The 20641-nt window shown below is 38.8% G+C and overlaps 1 protein-coding gene across 3 annotated transcripts in view; it reads right to left on the bottom strand.

Moving 5' to 3' along the window:
• Window positions 1-13631: 13631 nt before the first annotated feature.
• The window catches only part of GAB1 (GRB2 associated binding protein 1), a 118590-nt gene continuing 111580 nt past the window's right edge, over window positions 13632-20641 (bottom strand). For all 3 annotated transcript variants that reach the window (XM_060778898.2, XM_060778899.2, XM_067468685.1), the window contains 4 exons: window positions 19039-19132; window positions 17976-18099; window positions 16873-16995; window positions 13632-15422 (listed from right to left, as the gene is read on the bottom strand). In XM_060778898.2, the coding sequence (XP_060634881.2) occupies window positions 15264-15422; window positions 16873-16995; window positions 17976-18099; window positions 19039-19132 (500 nt within the window). In that variant the 3' untranslated portion in view covers window positions 13632-15263. The remainder of the gene's footprint in view (window positions 15423-16872; window positions 16996-17975; window positions 18100-19038; window positions 19133-20641) is intronic.

Here is a 20641-nt window from a genome sequence, read left to right as displayed (position 1 = left end):
GAACGAGCGCTGGTGGGTGGAGTCAGGATAAAGGGAGTGACGTCACTGAGTGGGCGAAAGGGGCGGGGCCTGTCTTCTCGCGCGTTCTGAAAGGAGAAGAAAGCAGGTGAGGAAAAGAACACCCAACTTCGGCCCTGCAGGTGTTGAGGACTACAACTCCCACAATTCCTAACAGCCTTCCCAACAGTTGAAACATTTACACCTAGCTCCAACAGACAAGAGTTCTTTGTCCCACCCTGGTCATTCCACAGATATATAAACCCACTAGCCGTTCCCAGGCACGCGTTGCTGTGGCCCACATGGGGGTTCTGTGTGGGTGGTTTGGCCTAATTCTATCGTTGGTGGGGTTCAGAATGGTCTGTGATTATAGGTGAACTATACATCCCAGCAACTACAACTCCCAAATGTCAAGATTCTATTTTCCCCAAAATCCACCAGTGTTCACATTTGGGCATATTGAGTATTTGTGTAGAGTTTGGTTCAGATCCATCATTGTTTGAGTCCACAGTGATCTCTGGATTTAGGTGAACTACAACTCCAAAACCTAAGGACACTGCCCACCAAACCCTTCCAGTATTTTCTGTTGGTCATGGGAGAACTGTGTGCCAAGTTTGGTCCAATTCTATTGTCGGTGGGGTTCAGAATGCTCTTTGATTGTAAGTGAACTATATTTCCCAGCAACTACAACTCCTAATCAAGGTGAAAGAAGAAAGCGCAAAAGCCGGGTTGCAGCTAAACGTCAAAAAAACCAAGATTATGGCAACAAGAATGATTGACAACTGGAAAATAGAGGGAGAAACCGTGGAGGCTGTGACAGACTTTGTATTTCTAGGTGCAAAGATTACTGCAGATGCAGACTGTGGCCAGGAAATCAGAAGACGCTTACTTCTTGGGAGGAGAGCAATGTCCAATCTCGATAAAATAGTGAAGAGTAGAGACATCAGACTGGCAACAAAGATCCGCCTAGTCAAAGCCATGGTATTCCCTGTAGTCACCTACGGATGTGAGAGCTGGACCTTAGGGAAGGCTGAGCGAAGGAAGATCGATGCTTTTGAGCTGTGGTGTTGGAGGAAAGTGCTGAGAGTGCCTTGGACTGCGAGAAAATCCAACCAGTCCATCCTCCAGGAAATAAAGCCTGACTGCTCACTGGAGGGAAAGATACTAGAGACAAAGTTGAAGTACTTTGGCCACATCATGAGGAGACAGGAAAGCCTAGAGAAGACAATGATGCTGGGGAAAGTGGAAGGCAAAAGGAAGAGGGGCCGACCAAGGGCAAGATGGATGGATGGCATCCTTGAAGTGACTGGACTGACCTTGAGGGAGCTGGGGGTGGTAACGGCCGACAGGGAGCTCTGGCGTGGGCTGGTCCATGAGGTCACGAAGAGTCGGAGACGACTGAACGAATGAACAACAACAACACAACTCCCAAATGACAAAATCTATTCTTTTTTTTTAGTGAAGGACATACATTGGGTTGTTAGGTGTCTTGTGTCCAAATTTGGTGTCAATTCGTCCTGTGGTTTTTGAGTTCTGTTAATATCACAAACAAACATTACATTTTTATTTATATAGATTTTCCTAGTTCCAACAGACCTCACTACCTCTGAGAATGCTTGCCATAGATGCAGGCGAAACGTCAGGAGAGAATGCTTCTAGAACATGGCCATATAGCCCGAAAAAAACCTACAACAACCCAGCCTTCCTAACAGTTTGAAAAACAGACTTCTGTACTCAAATTGTTTCAAGGCTTTTTTTGTGTCAGGAGTGACTTGAGAAACTATAAATCGCTTCTGGTGTGAGAGGATTGACCGTCTGCAAGGACGTTGCCCAGGGGACGCCCGGATGTTTTGATGTTTTACCATCCTTGTGGGAGGCTTCTCTCATGTCCCTGCATGGGGAGCTGGAGCTGACAGAGGGAGCTCCTCCATGCTCTCCCCGTATTCGAACCACCGACTTGTCAGTCTTCAGTCCTGCTGGCACAAGGGTTTAACCCATGGCACCCCCGGGGGCTCCTGTCTCATGGTCTAACTGCCTTCTGACTATATAATACTAATATTGTGATGTGCTCAGGCATGTAGCCGGGGGGGGGGGGGGACTTGAGGGGCTTCTCCCCCCCCCCCCGGCGAAATTCTCATCGTGGTCCACAAGAAGGCCTTACTGGTACATTATTTAAACTGTTATGTTTATTCATATCATGATCTGATCAACATGCTCAATATATCCCGTATGCATGGGGGTATTGGGGTAATGATACAAAAGGTTTGCTAGGGTAGACCCTCTTTCACTCAGACTCAGCCCCCCCCCCCGAATCAAACTCACCCCCCCCCAACCCAAATCCTGGCTACGGGCCTGGCAGAGCTAATATTATAATATATTGTATGCACATATAATATTGATAATATTATAATGTAATACAATATAATAGTACTAATATAATTTTATATTTCATGTTACATGTTATATTACTAATAATATTACAGTATAGTGGTATAGTTCAGTATAGTGTAATGTATAATACTAATATTGTGCTATGCTAATAATATAATATATTGTATGTACATATAACTTGTAAGCTGCTCTGAGTCCCCTTTGGGATGAGAAGGGCAGCATGTAAATGTCATAAATAAATAAATACACTAGCTTTTCTATTCTAACTGACATAAGCCTCAACTGTCTTCTAACTGCCTACACTGGCTTCTGTATTCTAATTGACTCAAGCCTCCACACTCATTCCTCAACTGTCATCATGTTTTAATATGCATTCTCTACTGTCACTGATCTGCAGCCCCTCCCACTGCCTCAAGTATATAGAGCTAAGGAAACTGAAAACCAAAGAAGGCATACACTTTAAGAAATAAAATGACACATTATAAACAAACATAACTTTACATAGAGTAGGCTTGAGAAGGTTGCTATCGCCAACAAAGTAAGCTGCTTTGAGTCTCCTTTGGGACAGATAAAGCATGGTATAAATAAACCTAATAATAAGAGAGCACTACCAGACCTCTGGTTGAGAATTATTTTGTATCCAGGCTCTGCTAATCCATGTTAGCCCAGTTATCATCACTGGCCACAAAAACAACTCACACAATGTTATGAATGATAGTTGGCATCTGTAGATCCATGTGAATTGTTTTATGTTCAGATTTTATATAGTTTTTGTTTACGATTGCTATAATCTATTGATATTAGGTTCTAATTGTTTTTATATGTGAGGTTTTTCGGGGGTTATGATGTTGGTACTTGTTTTATGGAGGCATTGAATGTTTGTCACTGCATATTGGAATCCACCTTGAGTCCCTCTGGGAAGATTGGGTGGGATATAAAGATTGTTTATTATTATTGTTATAATAATAATAATAATAATAATAATGAATTACTTTTTGTTGACCTGCAAGAAGAGATTAGAAAGCTAAACAGACTAGGCCGACTTTGAAATAGTTCAAAACCCCCAGAATTTAGAACAGTTTGTGAAAAGTAACTCATTGTTTGTACATCCTTTAGCATTTTTAAACTTCATACATAGTTTTAAAATGGAGTGCTATAATTTTCCTGACCTGTGGAGCAAAACATACCTAACACGCCTCCTTTAGTTAGAGCAGTGAGTAAAAAGACTAATAATGCAAAAGAAGTGAAGTTATCCTCATTACATTATACTTGTAGAATAACTTAGTTGCTGCACAAGTTGAATTCATTGCAAATACCTTCTTCTTTGTAACCAGTTATCTGTGTTCTTGTATTGGAATGGGTTGAGCAGAGTGTGTCTGATCTCAAAATCTCCTGGAATCTCTCCATGATAAAAGAACAGTCCAATGCCAAGAGGCAGTTACTGAAGTTTGAAATGTGTATTCTAAAGTGGATATAATATAGGCAACATAATCTTCAAAGGTTTTTGGGTCATTCCGTACCAAGTAGTCTAAACTTTCCCACCATCATGTCTCCAATTTTGTTCAAATTTTAGCTGTAGTGGCAGTCAGGTGTTAAACTAAGTTTCCCAAAATGTGAGGTTTCTAACTGCAATAGCTGCTGATCTCAACCCCCTTATCTGAACGATAGTGACCTGAGTAAATGGATTTTTTGGTTGTGTCAGGAGCAACTTGAGAAACTGCAAGCCACTTCTGGTGTGAGAGAATTGGCCGTCTGCAAGGACATTGCCCAGGGGACACCCAGATGTTTTGATTTGTTACCATCATTGTGGTAGGCTTCTTTCATGTTCCCGCATGGGGAGCTGGAGCTGACAGAGGGAGCTCATCCATGCTCTCCCCGGATTCGAACCTGCCATCTGTCGGTTTTCAGTCCTGCCTGCACAGGCGTTTAATCCACTGCACTACTGGGGGCTCCAGTAAATGGGTCAAAGCATATTATATCTTGTATGCAAGGTGTATTGCGTTTCTCCATGATGGCTGAGCCATTACTGGTTATCACATTGAAACCAGCATCCCCATCACTATAGGGGGCATGTTGATAGCCATGCAGTAACAGCCAGAGCAGGTATCTTTACTGCAGGATATCAAGCCTGATTGCAGGTTTCTTTACTGCATGATCTCAACTCGGTTTATTCAGTTACTTCATCATTCTGAAAGCATCATTGATCTGCAAGAGAATGGTTTCAGGGCAATTATATTGCTGACCAGATGATGTCACTGACGGAGCTAGAATAACAGCAAAAAGCTGTTCTGGAATCCAGCAAGTATCACATCTTAGCGGCCAATCAAAAGAACTAGCAGGCCCTGAAGATGCAGAAAGCATAATGCATAAATGCACAAAATATACCATACTTTGACCTGAGTAAATGGATACTTAATGGTCACATTGCAAAACAAAAACATATTAATCTTGTAGAGCAATTTTTTCTCTTTCAGATGATACTATTCACAAGCATCTTCAGGTAGACTCTTTTTTGTTCAATGTCAAGCACACACAGACTACCATCCAGGTAAGGGGGTGTAGATCAGCAAACTATTGCAGCTAGAGACCTCAATTTTTAGGAAGCCTAGTTTAACACCTAACTGGTGTTACAGCTAAAATTTGAACAAAATTGGAGAACATGGTAGTGGGAACTTTTTAAAATTTTAGACCACTTGGCATGGAATGACCCTTTTCTAACAAATCACAGTGCGCCTCCAAGGACTTCCTTTCTCCAGGCAGAAGATTGAGACTTAATATACTTGGAAAAGCTCTACTGCCCACTATTTTATTCTTATGTAATGTTGATGATGAAGCGAGATACTTCTGCTGCTGTCACTATCAAATCTCTAGGAACAAATTTGATTTAATTTACATTTGTATTCACTTTGATTCAAGGGATCCATTCTAGTTGAGACTAGTAATTGTATTTGGATCCATGAAAGAGATGTTTTCCTCTGTGACACTTGATTTCAAAATTATAGCGTTTGCCAAAAAATACTGGTTCTACTTTTACATTATGTAATTTTAATTACATCCAGGAAAGCCCTGGGAAATCAGGGAATGGCTTTGACAGAAACTGAACTCTTTGAAGCAGAACTTAATAAGCAGCTGGCAAAATGGGGCGCTGTATCAACAGAATGCCAAGTCAATATACAGCACAAGAGACTTGGGAAATATGTCAGTGTATCCATTCTGGACCCTGCTCCACATAAAAAGCCCTATAAAGCAATCTGTTCCAATTCCCATTGAATAAAATTGGGAGGGATAATATATTTCTGAACAAACATTTTGCACTTTGCAGTATGTACGTTGAGAGTTATAGAGTTATAAGGATACTTATGAGCCATTAGATCCAAGCTCCTTCTCAGTGTAGGATCAGCGATTCAGACATCCCCAGCAGGTTACCACCCAGCCCTCTCCAGGAAATTGTTTCCATTGTCAAAACATTCTTACTTTCAAGGCTTTTTAAGGAATGTTAAATTGAAATCTATTCTGTAATTTAAAAACATCAGACCTGGCCTTAACTCTTAAGGCTGCAGAGAAGAAAACTGCTCCTACTCTCTGTGGAAGCTCTTCAAGTTATTTAATACCATCTATCGGTTTTCTCTTCACTGATCTGAACAAGCGCAACTCCTTCAACATTTCCTCATATGTTTTGTTCTTTATACCACTTAATATCTTTGTTACCCTTCTCTGAACCTGCTCCAACTTGTCTATATCTTTCAAATGAGGCACTCAGAAATTAACTTTGTATTCCAGATGAGGTCTTGCTGACTTCTGCTGTATTTTATTCATCTTGTTTTTAAGCCGAACTCTTTTAAGTGTTAATAAAAATGTTTTGGCAATATTTAAGGATTGCCTTCTGCATTCATTCAAACCTATGACAGATATCAAATACAGTTTTTTCACTGCAATATTTAAGGCTTTCTCCCAAGTTAGTACTATAATAATAACAACAACAACAACAACAACAACAATACGATATAAAGCTGGCATGATAGGAGGAGTTAAAGATCAAACCACAAGGACTCTGGCACAAGTCAGTAAAGGTGGTCCCAGTGGTGATCGGACTGCACAACAAGTATGTTAGAAAATATCAAAAGTGAAAGATCCTCTATGCCATATTGCTCAACTCAAACATTGCTTTGCAGGCTATGTGATGCGTGGAACTGATGGGTACTGGGGCAATGCTATGGTAACATGGTGCCCACGGGGATGTTCAAGACCTCTTACTTGTCCTCCCACCTGATGGTCTGATTCATTCTGTACCGTATGGCGTATAATGTGAGAGATTAATATGGTCATACAATGGTACATTGGTCAACTCGTGCTCGAAATAGATACGAATGGAGGTGATTAGAGAAGATATTGTTATCCGCACAAAAGCTGAGGAACAGATCGTCTAAATCAGGGGTCCTCAAACTAAGGCCCGGGGGCCAGATGCGGCCCTCCAAGGTCATTTACCCGGCCCTTGCTCAGGCTCAGCCTAAGTCTGAAACAACTTGAAAGCACACAACAACAATCCTACCTCATCAGCCAAAAACAGGCCCACAATTTCCACTCAAATACTAATAAGTTTATATTTCTTAAAATTGTTCTTCATTTAATTATTCTATTGTTTTTAAGTGTTTTTTGTACTACAAATAAGATGTGTGCAGTGTGCATAGGAATTCATTCATGTTTTTTTTTCCTTCAAATTATAATCTAGCCCTCCAACAGTTTGAGAGGCTGTGACTTGGCCCTTGGTTTAAAAAGTTTGTGGACCCCTGGTCTAAGTGAAGTGTAGGGAACCCAGGAACAAAAATCATGTTATCTGTGTTCTGCTCATGACTTATAGCCCCACTGACTCTCCAGAAATTTTTCGGCTGCATTCCCCAGCATTATTAAACACTGGCTATGCTGGTTAGGACTAATGATAGTCAAAATTCTACAACATTTAGAGAACCACATGATTCCCAACCTTGTTACATGTAAAGCTGATGGATCAAAAAATATTTGGGCTGAATCTATTAGTTCTTTCAACAGACCCATTTAATTAAATGGACTTTTATGTTAGTTGTGGCTAATAAGTCCAATTCATTTCAAAATATCTGCTCTGAGTAGGATTAGTATTGCATTTATCCATTAGTTGAATGTGCACATTTTTATTTTTATCAGCTTTACCTTGAAACAAAGGTATCCGTGGAACTAGAACTTAAATGAAGATATTCTTCAGAAGTGAGGTATGGCTGTGAGTGTGTGTAGATGTGCATGAGTACTTGTTTTTACTCTAGAATTTTACAGATCTATTACTTACCCAGTTTTCTCAGAAACTCATTTTTCAAAACCACAGTAAGATTCTATATTATAAAATAAGATGTTAAGGCGAACACAGAATAATGTATGTATTAATAAGATTGCATTACTATGCAACATTTGAGTGGTTGGTGCCCAGCAGGGGATTGGACTTGTGGTCTCTTCCAACTCTATAATTCTATGAATAGAACTGAATAGAGCCTTAGTTTTAATAACCAGCATATAATTAGTGGTTTTAAATTACATTAAAAATCCAGAGTCAAATGGCTTACACAACCAACTGATTGGTATAACCATATTTCTGGCTCTCTTAACTAGACTCCTGGTTTGTTTTGTTTTTTTCCAGAAAGCTTTCGACAAGAGATGTGCTCACAGTAGTTAGTCTGGCTACAATTTGTGCATTAATCTTAACCCCACTTGTAAATTCCAGTGGTCATCAAATTCCACTGAAATGAAATGCAGAACCTGGAAACATTACTGTACGTAGCTACAAATCTTACAATTGCCCAGCCAGCAACTGACCAACGAAGACTCCAAAAATAGTTTTGCCAAGCTCTTATCAAATGAAATTCAAAGCCATGCTCTCCTTCCCTTGCTGCTATGAGGCACCCTCTTCTGCAAAACTAGGTGAAACAGCAACACAGCAATGTCCTCATAGGTGCAAGCTGCCAGCAGAGAAGTATATCAAACACAATTTATTTGGACGGTTTGGGTCCAGGCTATTTGTCCAACTATAATTTACCAAATGCCCAATGTAAGTGTTTAGTTAGACATACTCTGGACATATTTGGTCTACTCAAAGTTCAAAATTCTCAGTCTCGCAGCATCAAAAATGCCAACATAACAAAATGCATCCTTGTATGAAGGAACCCACATAGTTGAGGTTCTGAAATAGCAAAAAACAAAACAAAAAAGTTTGTGTTTTGGAGAGGCAATTGATTACTTTTCTATATGAAGGTCAAATTTCTATCAGTACCAAAACACTGTTTGCAAACATTTTGAAATAAATGCTCAGGCACTCTCACAAGAGAGGCATATATTCGTGTCCCTTAAACCTATGGTGAAAATGCTTTGTTTTGGACAAGCTTTAGGGCACTAATAGTTTATGGGGGAAATACTTGTTACTGCTTTTATTTTTCACTTTTAATGGCTTTGCGATAAAATTGTTTTCAATTGTGTTGGCAGGTTAGTTGTATTTTGCAAGTTTGATTGAAAATAACTTTTGACTATTTTAATTTAGTGATTTGTTTTGCAATTGTATTAATTTTATAATTTATTATTCCTCCTTCGCTCTCTGTGTGTATGTGTTTGAGATTGTGTGCCTCTGGCAGGATCTCTTTTTGGCTTGTTGTATTATAAATTATCATAATTATTATGATTATTCAGTCATATATACTTGATGGCATAATAATAATTATTAATAATATAATGTAATTATAATGAATTATGATGATGTAATTTAAAGTGAAATTTCATGCTTTGAGTCTAAAGAATTCAGAAACAATCCATGGTTGAAGGCTGTTTCCAGGACATATTTACATCTGAAGAAGTGGATGAAAGTCCATGTAAAGTAAATCAGTTAGTCTTAATAGGTATCATTACATTTATTCTCCATGTCCCCTTTTTTCTTTTTACCATAAAACATAAACAAACAGCCAATTCTTTGCAATGTGACATGTCTGAGAATTTATTTCCGCTACAAACACAAGGGGGAGCCCGTCACCAGTAATTATGGTTTTGTGGACTTCTTTTTAGACAGTTGCCTTAGGAATATCTCTCTTTAGTAATTGAAATAAGAATTAAATAATAGTAAAAAATGTAGATGCATTACTTTTTTTTTCTAATCACAACTCATGCCCTTCCCATTTTATAATCCAAAACCACATCACCCACAAACAAGAGCAGGCCTGCACAACATACAGCCCCTGGGCCAGATGTCACCCGCAAAGGGAAATAATAATAATAATAATAATATCTTTGAAATCCAAATAAAATTCTTAAATATTTTAGTTAATGAAATTATAAGCCTGTTTTGGAATGGAAATTAATTGATTTGAACATGAAGGATAGTTATAAAAAAACTCTGGGTTGGACTATGACTTTACCTTGGAAAATGGAGATCTAGCTCTGCTAAGTAATTAATTTGATATATAAGAGACATAAGTAATTTATGATTTTTATCACAGATGGTATCCATTTATTGAATATGTTGTGGTTAATTATTACTAGATTCTCTTTCTACCCAAAATAATGCCAATTTGTGGAATGCTGTTTTAGAGGACACCATTAATACGGATTTTTAAAAATGGTTTTGTATACATTCTATCTGTGGATTGTTTGATTGGTTGGTCTTATATTGCAAGTCACTTTTGGTGTGAGAGAATCAGCCATCTACAAAGACGTTGTCCAGGGGATGTCCGGATGTGTTACTATCCTGCAGGGAGGCTTCTCTCATGACCCTGGGAATCACAACCAGATACAGTGAAGACATCTGCCCTTGTGCTTTGCTACTCTGCTGCTGAATACACATGCCCAATACATCTCACCATGTTAAAACAGAGAATGTGGCTCTTAATGAGACATGCCACACCATCACAGGATTTCTACGCCCTGCACCACTGGATAAATTATACTGTTTAGCTGGTATTGCACTACCTGACATCTGTAGCAGCCAGTAATGACAGGACCAAAGCATTGATATCTCTGGCCCATCCTGTATTCGTATATCAGCTAGCATGTCAATGCCTTAAATCGAAACAGCTTCCTAAGATCCACAGATACTCACAGGAACACCTCAGCAAGCAAGAGTCCAAAAGTGGCATGCTAAAGACTGGAACCTCAATCCATGGCTGATATCAGATAAGAAACTGCCCCCTGGGCACACTGAACACTGGGTAACTTGGAAGGCGTTGAACAGACTGCGCTCTGGCAACACAAGATGTAGAGCCAAACTTAGGAAATTGGGCTACAAAGTGGAGTCCACGACATGCGAGTGTGGAGAAGAGCAAACCACAGGTCACTTACTACCATGCAGTGTGTGCCCTGTCTCATGCACAATGGAGGACTTTCTTACAGAAACAGCAGAGACACTCCAAGTGGCCAGCTTCTGGCCAAAGAAAATCTAGTATAATGCCAAGTTTTTGACTTTGTTTGCATTTTAAATACATTATAACTGTATCCTCAATTCTCTTCTGACATGATAAATAAAATCTGAGGATTTCTATTGTTACTTCGAAGGCTATATTGTGAAGTAATAGAGTGAAGAGAGAGGGGGCCAGAAGACAGTTCCACCTTGTCTCCTGTCTATGTCTTTAGTTGAGAGCCCCTCTCCCCCCAGCACCAACTGCTACTTTGGGCCAGAATGAAGAGAGGGGGGGCCATGAAGACAGTTGCACCTTGTCTCCTATGTTATGCTAATAATATAATGTAATGTAATGTAATACAATATAATACTACTAATAATAATACGATATTATAATTATATATTTTATATTACATGTAATATTACTAATAATATTACAATATATTAGTATAGTACTATATAGTAATATATAATACTGATATTGTACTATATTGTATATATTATATTATAGGACCCACCCTGGAGGATTATCCTACTGAAACAACGAGGGATCGCCTAAGTAAGTAAGGTAAGTAGACCACTCTGAGTCCCCTTTGGGGTGAGAAGGGCAACTTATAAATGTTGTAAATAAATAGATAAATAAATAAGTTATAACTTTTTATTTGTATATAGTATTTTTTAACAAAACCATAGGAACAAGCAAGTAGAAAGTTGTAGAAACCATTTTGGGAACAAAAATTAATCTGTTTGATAATATTATATGGTATGAGTGTAGAATTGAGAATATAAGTGGATTCGCACAACTATACACATTTTTTGAAGTTGTCACTCTTCAAGAAGAGTTAGTTTTTCAACAGATTTGCACACTGAGGAGTTTTGTGAAAGCTGCAAGATCTGTCCTGATTGTCATGTTTAATATGTTATGGTTCTGCCTGAATTGTTATCACTCATCATGGATGAAGTGATCAACAAAGTACTCATCCTACTTAGCAACGCAAGGTCTGTGTTTGACAGTAGAATCATGAATTGTTTTCGGCAATCATTGCGTCCTCCTTTGGAAAGAATTAATTATGTTTATAGGTGGGCGAAGAGCAGTGACAAAACAAAGCACGATGCGAGTGCCTTGCTCGTGTTCTTTTTGTAATCATGTAATAAAATTAGCTGTAAAATGTTCTTGCTTCAGTTGTAGATCCTCTTCCTTCTGTTTAAACTGACAGTGTAAGGGGAAAAAAACTAGGACTGCAGGTTATATGAAAATGGCTATCCTTACTTCCTTCCGCCAAATGGGAACCCCTTTTAGACTCCAGATCCTCTGATGGTTTTCTTCTGCCGCCTTTGCTTCATGTAAAACATCTATGGACCCAATCCCTTGTGTTTTTTTCTTTGAAACAGAGTTTCCCCAATAGCAAGGCCAAATTGTGGTTTAAAAACAGAATTTTCTTTTGCCCTGTTATTAGATTTATCTGCCACTTCTAATTATTAAAAGAACGAACCAGTCCCTCCATTCCCATCCCCATCCTACACAGACAGTCAAAGGACAATGACAACTGGTAGCTTCCATATCACTGGCATGGTGAATCCGTTCTGCGTTGTTGTATAATTTTTAAAGTTGCTACCTAAGGTTGCAGGCTTGATTCCGGGGAGTGGTGTGAGCTCCCGCTGTTAGCCCCAACTTCTGCCAACCTAGCAGTTCGAAAACATATAAATGTGAGTAGATCAGTAGGTGTGAAGGCAATGGCGCTCCATGCAATGATAACCTTGGAGGCTTAAATGCTAGATTAGGATTCAAATCCACACTCAGCCCTGAAAATCCCTTGGGTGACCTTCAGCAAGTCATACTCTGTCTTAAGAGTGGCAACCCTTCCCGAACAAACTTTCTCAAAAAAATCCTGTGATAGTGGCAGCATAAGCTGGAAACAACTCAAATATATACATCACATGCCTATCTTTGTGACCACATTCTCTCCCCCCCCCCCCCCCAATGTTCTTGCACGAGCATTAATATCTGTCGGGGAGGCCCTTCTCAAGGTCCTGCCACTGTCTCAAGTGCTGTTGGTGGGGACGAGGGAGAGGGCCTTCTTGGTGGTGGCTCCCTGGCTTTGGAACACCTTCCCTAGGGAGATTAGGCAGGCACCCACCATCCTCCTTCCAGAAGGAATTGAAGACTTGGATGTTTGGACAAGCCTTTGAGAATGTCTAATCCCAATGGTCTGCAATTTAGTGCCACAGCACTACACTTTCATCCTGTGCTCTAGTTCATTAGCTAAAATTTGCACTATCCTATTCCCTGCTCCTGTTTACAGTTGGATATGTTTTACGACAGTTCTCATCATAGGTTATGAGGCACTGTTTTTCAGCTTCAACTTTGTTTTATTTGCCTTTGGTTTTATTTTGTTTTGTATTGTATTGTTTTGTTTATTTTTATGCGTTGTTTTAGGCACACTGTGCCAAATGTAAGCCACCCCAAGTCCCTTCGGGGAGACGGAGGCAGGGTACAAAAATAAAGTTGTTGTTGTTGTTGTTGCATATTGACTACTCTTCTGATATGGAAACCACCAGCCATGACTGCTTCCCAATGCATAATGCTAAGTCAGTGGTTCTCAACCTGTGCGTCCCCAGATGTTTTGGCCTCGAATTCCCAGAAATCCCAGCCAGTTTAACAGCTGTTAGGATTTCTGAGTGTTGATGGCTGAAACATCTTGGAACCCACAGGATGAGAACCACTGTGTTAAGCCAACCTTAAGAAATACACATAAGAGTCACACCGGACTTGCAATGGGATCGCTTTGCAAACGCATTGGTAATGTTTTGGTGAAGGGTTAATCAACAACTTCCACACATCAGAAACAGAACAATTTGAATTTATTTAAAATTCATCTCAAAATGCAACATGTTTAGTTTTTTTAAAAAAAAAACACTCAAAACATCAAAATACTTCTAATTTAAAAAGAAACCTTGTTAGGAATAAAGAAGATTTACATATTGTTCAATTGGGTGGAGGCAGGGAAATGGTCAATTAGGCACAGTGATTAAGGCCATTATCTCTAAATTCATTCGATATTTAGAAAGTATGAAGAAATTACTTGAATGCAACTGTATAAGGTAAATTAGTAGATCATTCCATCATGACATGACTAATGAATTTATTAAGAGGTACTTTAAAGACAACTATGTTTCTCCTCCCACTTTCTGAAAATTAAGTCTCTTGGAGATGTCATGTGGTGAAGGGATAGTGAATCAAGAAACCAAAGTACTCAATATGAATGCTGTACCTAGGGAGAGGATTTCTTGTTGTTGTTTAAAAATGGGATCATTTTGTTATAGCATCTCTCTAAAAACACAACCCAAGATGTTGAAAGATACCAATTGCATAGGAATTTAAATATAAGGCCAAGCGGAAAACTAGGCATAATAAGGATCATTAAAAGAGCACGATGGTGTCATGACATAATATTTCCACCTGAATTGCAATCTAATTAAAACAGAAAAATATCACAGTATCTTCTAGTACTACAAACAGTGAATGTCAAACTGTTTCATTAATTCTCATATTAAAAACCAATTCTAAGGCTTGGTAGCAGTACAAAAACTAAAAACGTATTGTTCAAACCTGATAATTGTGTTAGCACCACAGTGCTAGAGTACGTACCTGATGTTAAAGTTTCTACCTTCTGTAAATAATGTAAAAGTTGTGGCTTGCCATTAAAGTGTTGAGATCACTCATGCTACACACCATTGTCAGCGTGCAGGATTGTGTCGTGTTTCATTCTTCAGTGCAAAGATCCCTCCCTGCAGAATCCTCACTCACTGAACAATGAACACTGTCTTCAGTGAAAATGCACTAGGAGCGTCCCTATTAGTGTGCTATTGCATACAAAAGACAGAAGGGTAAATCCTAAAACCCATAAAGACTATTATCACTAACTCACAGCCATTTGTGTTAGGAAGGTAACCTGTAGACTTCCAGATATTCTTTGCATGTATTAAATATAAAACATAGGCATTTAACAAATCATTTTTGACATTTCAAGTAGATTAAAACTGTGAAACTATCTCTTGCTAATTAGTACTGAACTATTAAAATGCACTTCAAACCTTAACTTTAATATCATACAAGTAGCTTACTTCCTAGAATGTTATTGAGTAGTGTCGAAGGGGAGAAAAGTGTTAAAATACATTAGATGGGGAAAGCTGATCCAACATTTCAACAGGAAAAAAGTGCATAAAACATTGTAATACTACAAATGTATTTACTTCAGGCCATACTGTTTTTTGGGTCCTAACCAATACTATTTTACACATATTACATCATACAGTTCACCCAATCATACAGGTTACTATTTTATCTCATGCTGCTGACATCTTGATTTTTGTATGCTTGGGAAAAACTATAATCCAGTCCTTTTCTGTCAAATAATGGTATAACTGCAGCACTTTCTATAAACATTTCAACAGGATGATAAGGGGATGAGCTCTTTCATTTTACACTTTTTATTGGAGTTTCAGATTCTGTAGATTGCCTGCCATCAGTCCAAGCTTCCCGCGTACTCTTCAGTGCTAAGGTTTTTTGTTGGTCGACCACAACGTAATCAACTCTTTCGTCAGCCACACTGCTTCCAGAACCACTGCTCTTCTTCTGGAAAAGGAATTAAGAAGGGGAAAATTAAGATGAGTTAAAACAAGTCTGAGCGTCAGTGTGGTGTAGTGGTTTGAGCATAGGACAACCATGGAAACCAAGGTTCAGATCCCAATCGACCATTGATCAGTGTAATGTCAATATATATCATACAAGTTTAAAATGTCCATTCTGCTAGCTGTGGAAAAGTTAATCTTTGGAACATTATGAAGCATGCGTAGAATAGACAAGGAAGATGTTGCAATAGACTAGGAGGCTGGACACTGAATTAATGAGCTGATAACAGTGGGGTATAAATATAGCAGATGCCATTTGTTCTCTCTCTTTTGCTCTTCTTTCTTGCATTGTGACCATGCTAATGAGTAAGTGTTATTGCAATGAATGAAATGTAAATAAAGATAAGAGCCGCTGTTGATGCAGAAACAACTGTCTGAAGTCAGTTAATTGGACCATAAGAAGCAAGTTTGCCAGCAAATTGCCTTGATAAACTGTTGGGTGACTTGGGGAAAGCCACACTTTTCCAGCCTCAGAGAAAGACTGAACAAAACCTCCTCTGAACAAATCATGTCAAGAACACCACATGATAGGCTGGCCTTTGGGTTACCATAAGTAAAAAATGACATGAAGGTATGCAGAAACAACAAAACAGGTATAGGGACAAGCTGCAGAATGTTTCTTAGACTTTTCTGTTGGAGGAAGAGAAGGAACAAAAGTCCACTTCTCCCCCAATTTCTCCCAGGTGTCCACACACCACCCGCTCCAGCACTGTTTTGGTGCTTCCTCTGATGGTCCTTCCACACAGCCATATAACCCAGAATATCAAGGCAGGTGATCCACAATATCTGCTTTGAACTGGGGTATTTGAGTCCGCACTGCCATATAATCCAATTCAATGTGGATTTTAAACAGTTGTGTAGAAGAGAGTCAGAGGAGATAGGGGCTGAAGGGAAAAATTTTCCCATTTCTCCATCTCGAGCACACCAGGAACAATCTTACAGGGACTTTGAATCAATGCTTCTGAAAACAGGAATACCCAAATTTTGTTTTATTTTTTAGTAAATGATTCTAGGTAAGATGTCTGTCTTCAAAGGTGATACAAAAAATGTCCTCAGCTTAACAATAAAAAGGGCAAATGACATTTACAATTCCAAAAGTCTCCATTCTGCAAGACTGAATTGGTAGATTAATAAGATAAAACTTTATCTCATTCACTGACAAGAAGCAAATTGAATCAACAACAAAAATTGAGATCCTAAGGCCATTGCATTTTTGCAGTAATGTGTACAGTAATGAGAAATGATGAGACTGGAAAAGAAAATACTGAATGTATCCTTTACCTTAACAACAAGTGATATGCTGAGTGCCTCTGACATGTTGTGTAAGAAAAGAGGGGGAGTTGTATAAAAAAAAGAAAAGAAAGAAAGAATGAGGAATTTGTTACTCTCCATACCTTGCGAGGAGGGGTAGATTTTCCGGAGTCCAAATCCAAATCTAAATATTCCACTTGCTTGTCACCTTTTGGTTTTATCATAGGGCTGCTTCCTCCATCAAGACTATTACTTCCAAATAAAGTCTGAAATTGTAATTGAAATAATTAATTCAGCAACAGCTTTAATAGAATGTATAAAGTGATTAGATAAAGATATGACTTTAAAGGTCCAGTATTTTGCACCAACACTGTTTTAAATTAAAGCTAGAACGCTAAGGAAAGGTAAAAGTTTCCCCTCAACATTAAGTCTAGTCAAGTTCGACTCTGTGGGGTTGTGCTCATCTCAATTTGTAAGCTGAAGAGCTGGCGTTGTCCATAGAAACCTCCTAGGTCATTGTAACGTCTCTAGTTACAGGGAGGAGAGTCCTTTCTATCTCTTGAGAACCTTTTTTTAACCTTTGACTGCATGGAGCACCGCTACCTTCCCGCTATTGATTTACTCATGTTTTTGAACGGATAGGTTGGCAGAAGCTCGGGCTAACAACAGGAGCTCACTCTGTTAGAAGTTTATAAAATTGTGTACAGAATGGGGAAATTGATAAAGGAGGAAATTCTTCTTTTATCCTAAGAAACTGAACAATAGGGATCAAAAGACTTAAATCCAACATAATTTTCAGCCACTTTCCTATCCACAGTACTTAAAACCTGTGGAAGACTTGACCCCCCCCCCCACTCCCTTCCACCCAGAAGATTTCAAAGGTAAAAAAAAAAGGTTTGCAAGAGATAGAAAGGATTCTCCTCCCTAGTAACTAGAGATGTTACTGATGCAGGGACAATGTCAGTACTACATAACAGTCAAAAACTATATAAAAGAACTAATAAAAATGCAGTTAGAACTACAATGTACAAGGAAAAAGGAGTAGACATAGAAAACCAAGACATGCACTATGATGAGCCATGTTTGTTTTTAAGACTCATAATTTAGAAGTATATCTAAAAATGTGCCAATGAAAATATTTAAGATGGCTCTTCTTTTAAAAAAATCATCATCCTTGATCTTAAAGAACATCATAATTTTTATAAGGGCTTAATAGTATGTATAATTGAAATATGAAATAACATACTGGATCATCACTGGACTGATTTGGATTCATGGCTACATAATTTTCTTCACTGTCATGTGAGTCACTACTAGACGTCGTGCTGTGAACGGAATCTGGCCGAGGCGATAATGGAAACCTAGAGGAACTAAATTGAGAGATTAAGTTGGAGGACCTATAAGTTTCAGAAATCACAAATCATGCTACTTCCCTATTCTGCCTTAGTCAGACCACACCTGGAATACTGTGTCCAATTCTGGGCATCGCAATTGAAGAGAGATATTGACAAGCTGGAATGTGTCCAGAGGAGGGCGACTAAAGTGATCAAGGTTCTGGAAAACAAGCACTATGAGGAACGGCTTAAAGATCTGGGCATGTTTAGCCTGAAGAAGAGAAGGCTGAGAGGAGACATGATGAGGGCCTTGTAGAAATATGTGAGGGGAAGTCAGGGAGCTTGTTTTCCACTGCCCTGGAGACTAAGATGTGGAACAATGGCTTCAAACTATAGGAAAAGAGATTCCACCTGAACATTAGGAAGAACTTCCTGAATGTGAGAGCTGTTCAGCAGTGGAACTTTCTGCCCGGAGTGTGGTGGAAGCTCCTTCTTTGGAGGCTTTTAAGCAAGGGCTGGATGGCCATCTGTCAGGAGTGCTTTGAATGCCATTTTCCTGCTTCTTGGCAGGGGGTTGGACTGGATGGCCCATGAGGTCTCTTCCAACTCTATGATTCAATGAAATATCTTATTGCTAACAACTATTTATAGTCTATTTTCCTTCATTAATGTTAAAAGAAGTCTGAATTTAAAAACCAACAATATACAATAAACTTAAAACTAGAGTCACTATATAAAACAGCAGGTTCAGAGTTTGGAAATGTGGTTTCGGAGGATTGTGTTTGCTTCCAACAAAACAACATTCGGATCTTTACAACAAGCAACCAAGAGAATTACAATGACATAAATCCAACGTATGATGTTGTAACTCACTCCTTTAAGATTATTCACACATTCACAGTAGTCAAAATTCACAATAGTCAGAACAGAAAGAATACATTATGAGTAAATAAAAAAAGGGGAAAAAGGACTTACTCTCGCGTAAAACTTCTGGTGATGGGAGATCTAACTGGAGCTGGCAATTCTTCCCATTCAGGGAGAGGTTTTATTTCCAGTGGTGCTGGTTTTACTATATAAAAAAAGATGGAGGCAGGGAGAGAAAAGAAAAATTATGTACTTTGAGATAGGACACTGCAGAATCTCTTATCACTGCTGCAAGGAAATATATTTTTTTAGCACAAATGTATTTAAAAATTAGAGAAGTTACTTTTTTGTTTCAAAATATTTGGGCTACTTGGTTTACACATGGGATTGGTTTCTCATTTAACATTAAATAATACCAAATTACATCCTAGAGAAGAGTTGAAGACTTCAGTAGCTAAAAGAATAGTCAAAGTACACCTTTATTCTATAAATGTAATGGTTAAGGCAATTAATGGTTCTAATGTGAATGGCTTAGTCGTTGTAGTAAGTATAGAACTGATTTCTCTAAAATGTAAGACAGGATGGGCAGTCATCGTGGATACAGGAATTCTCTCCTGTATAGCCAGATCCATTGTGGACTCCACTAGTTAACATCTGTAAAACTTCAAGTTTCTCAAAAGTTGATTGAGAGCATAAATACATTTTAGGAAAAGCTCTCAAGATCACAAAAGTAGCCTTTGTTGGAAGACTGTAGATGTCCATATCTCCCACCCATGACTGAAGAGGTAGGACAACAGAGTTGACTTTATAAGCTTATCAGGTCCAATGTGTTGTCAAAGGCTTTCATGGCTGGAATCACTGGGTTGCTGTGAGTTTTCCGGGCTGTATGGCCATGTTCCAGAAGAATTCTCTCCTGACGTTTTGCCCACATCTATGGCAGGCATCCTCAGAGGTTGAGGAGTCTGTTGGAAACTAGGCAAGTGAGGCTTATATTGTGGAATGTCTAGGGTGGGAGAAATAACTTGTCTGCTGGAGGAAAGTGTTAATGTTGCAATTGGCCACCTTGATTAGCACTGAATGGCCTTGCAGTTTCAAAGCCTGGGAGAATCCTTAGTTGGGAGTTGTTAGCTGGTCCTGATTGATTCTTGTCTGGAATTCCCCAGCTTTATTTACTGTCCTGATTTTAGAGGGTTTTTTTTAATACTGGTAGCTAGATTTTGTTAATTTTCGTGGTTTCTTCCTTTCTGTTGAAATTGTCCACAAGCTTGTGGATTTCAATGGCATCTCTGTGTAGTCTGACATGGTGGTTGTTAGAGTGGTTCAGCATTTCTGTGTTCTCAAGATCCATTTGTCTTCAATGAATGATTCAAGAGGGTTTCCCTCCAGTGTCTCTCTAGGTGTGCATGTGTCTTCAGGTCACCTGATGATTTATGACAACTCCATCAATTTCATGCGGTTCTCTTTGGCAAAGAATGCTCAGAGGTGCATTCATATAAAATCAGGTCTTTATCTTGCAAGTGCTGTTTCAGTAAAAGCTCATCAGACTGTACTTGCAAAGTGGAAAGTATGATTGATACCTGTGTCTCGGGTACTATACCCAAGATAGATTTGTTGCTTAGGAAAATGTCTACGTTGAAAGTAGCTTCAAGTGTGTCTTTTAAGTATATGAGAATCTAAGCTGCAATTACTAACTTAACAACACGATAACATCATT

The sequence above is a fragment of the Anolis sagrei genome, chromosome 5 (assembly GCF_037176765.1).
Source record: "Anolis sagrei isolate rAnoSag1 chromosome 5, rAnoSag1.mat, whole genome shotgun sequence".
Classification (NCBI taxonomy): domain Eukaryota; kingdom Metazoa; phylum Chordata; class Lepidosauria; order Squamata; family Dactyloidae; genus Anolis; species Anolis sagrei.
The sequence above is the reverse complement of the archived record's forward strand: the minus strand, read 5'-3'. Positions and strand labels throughout refer to the sequence as shown.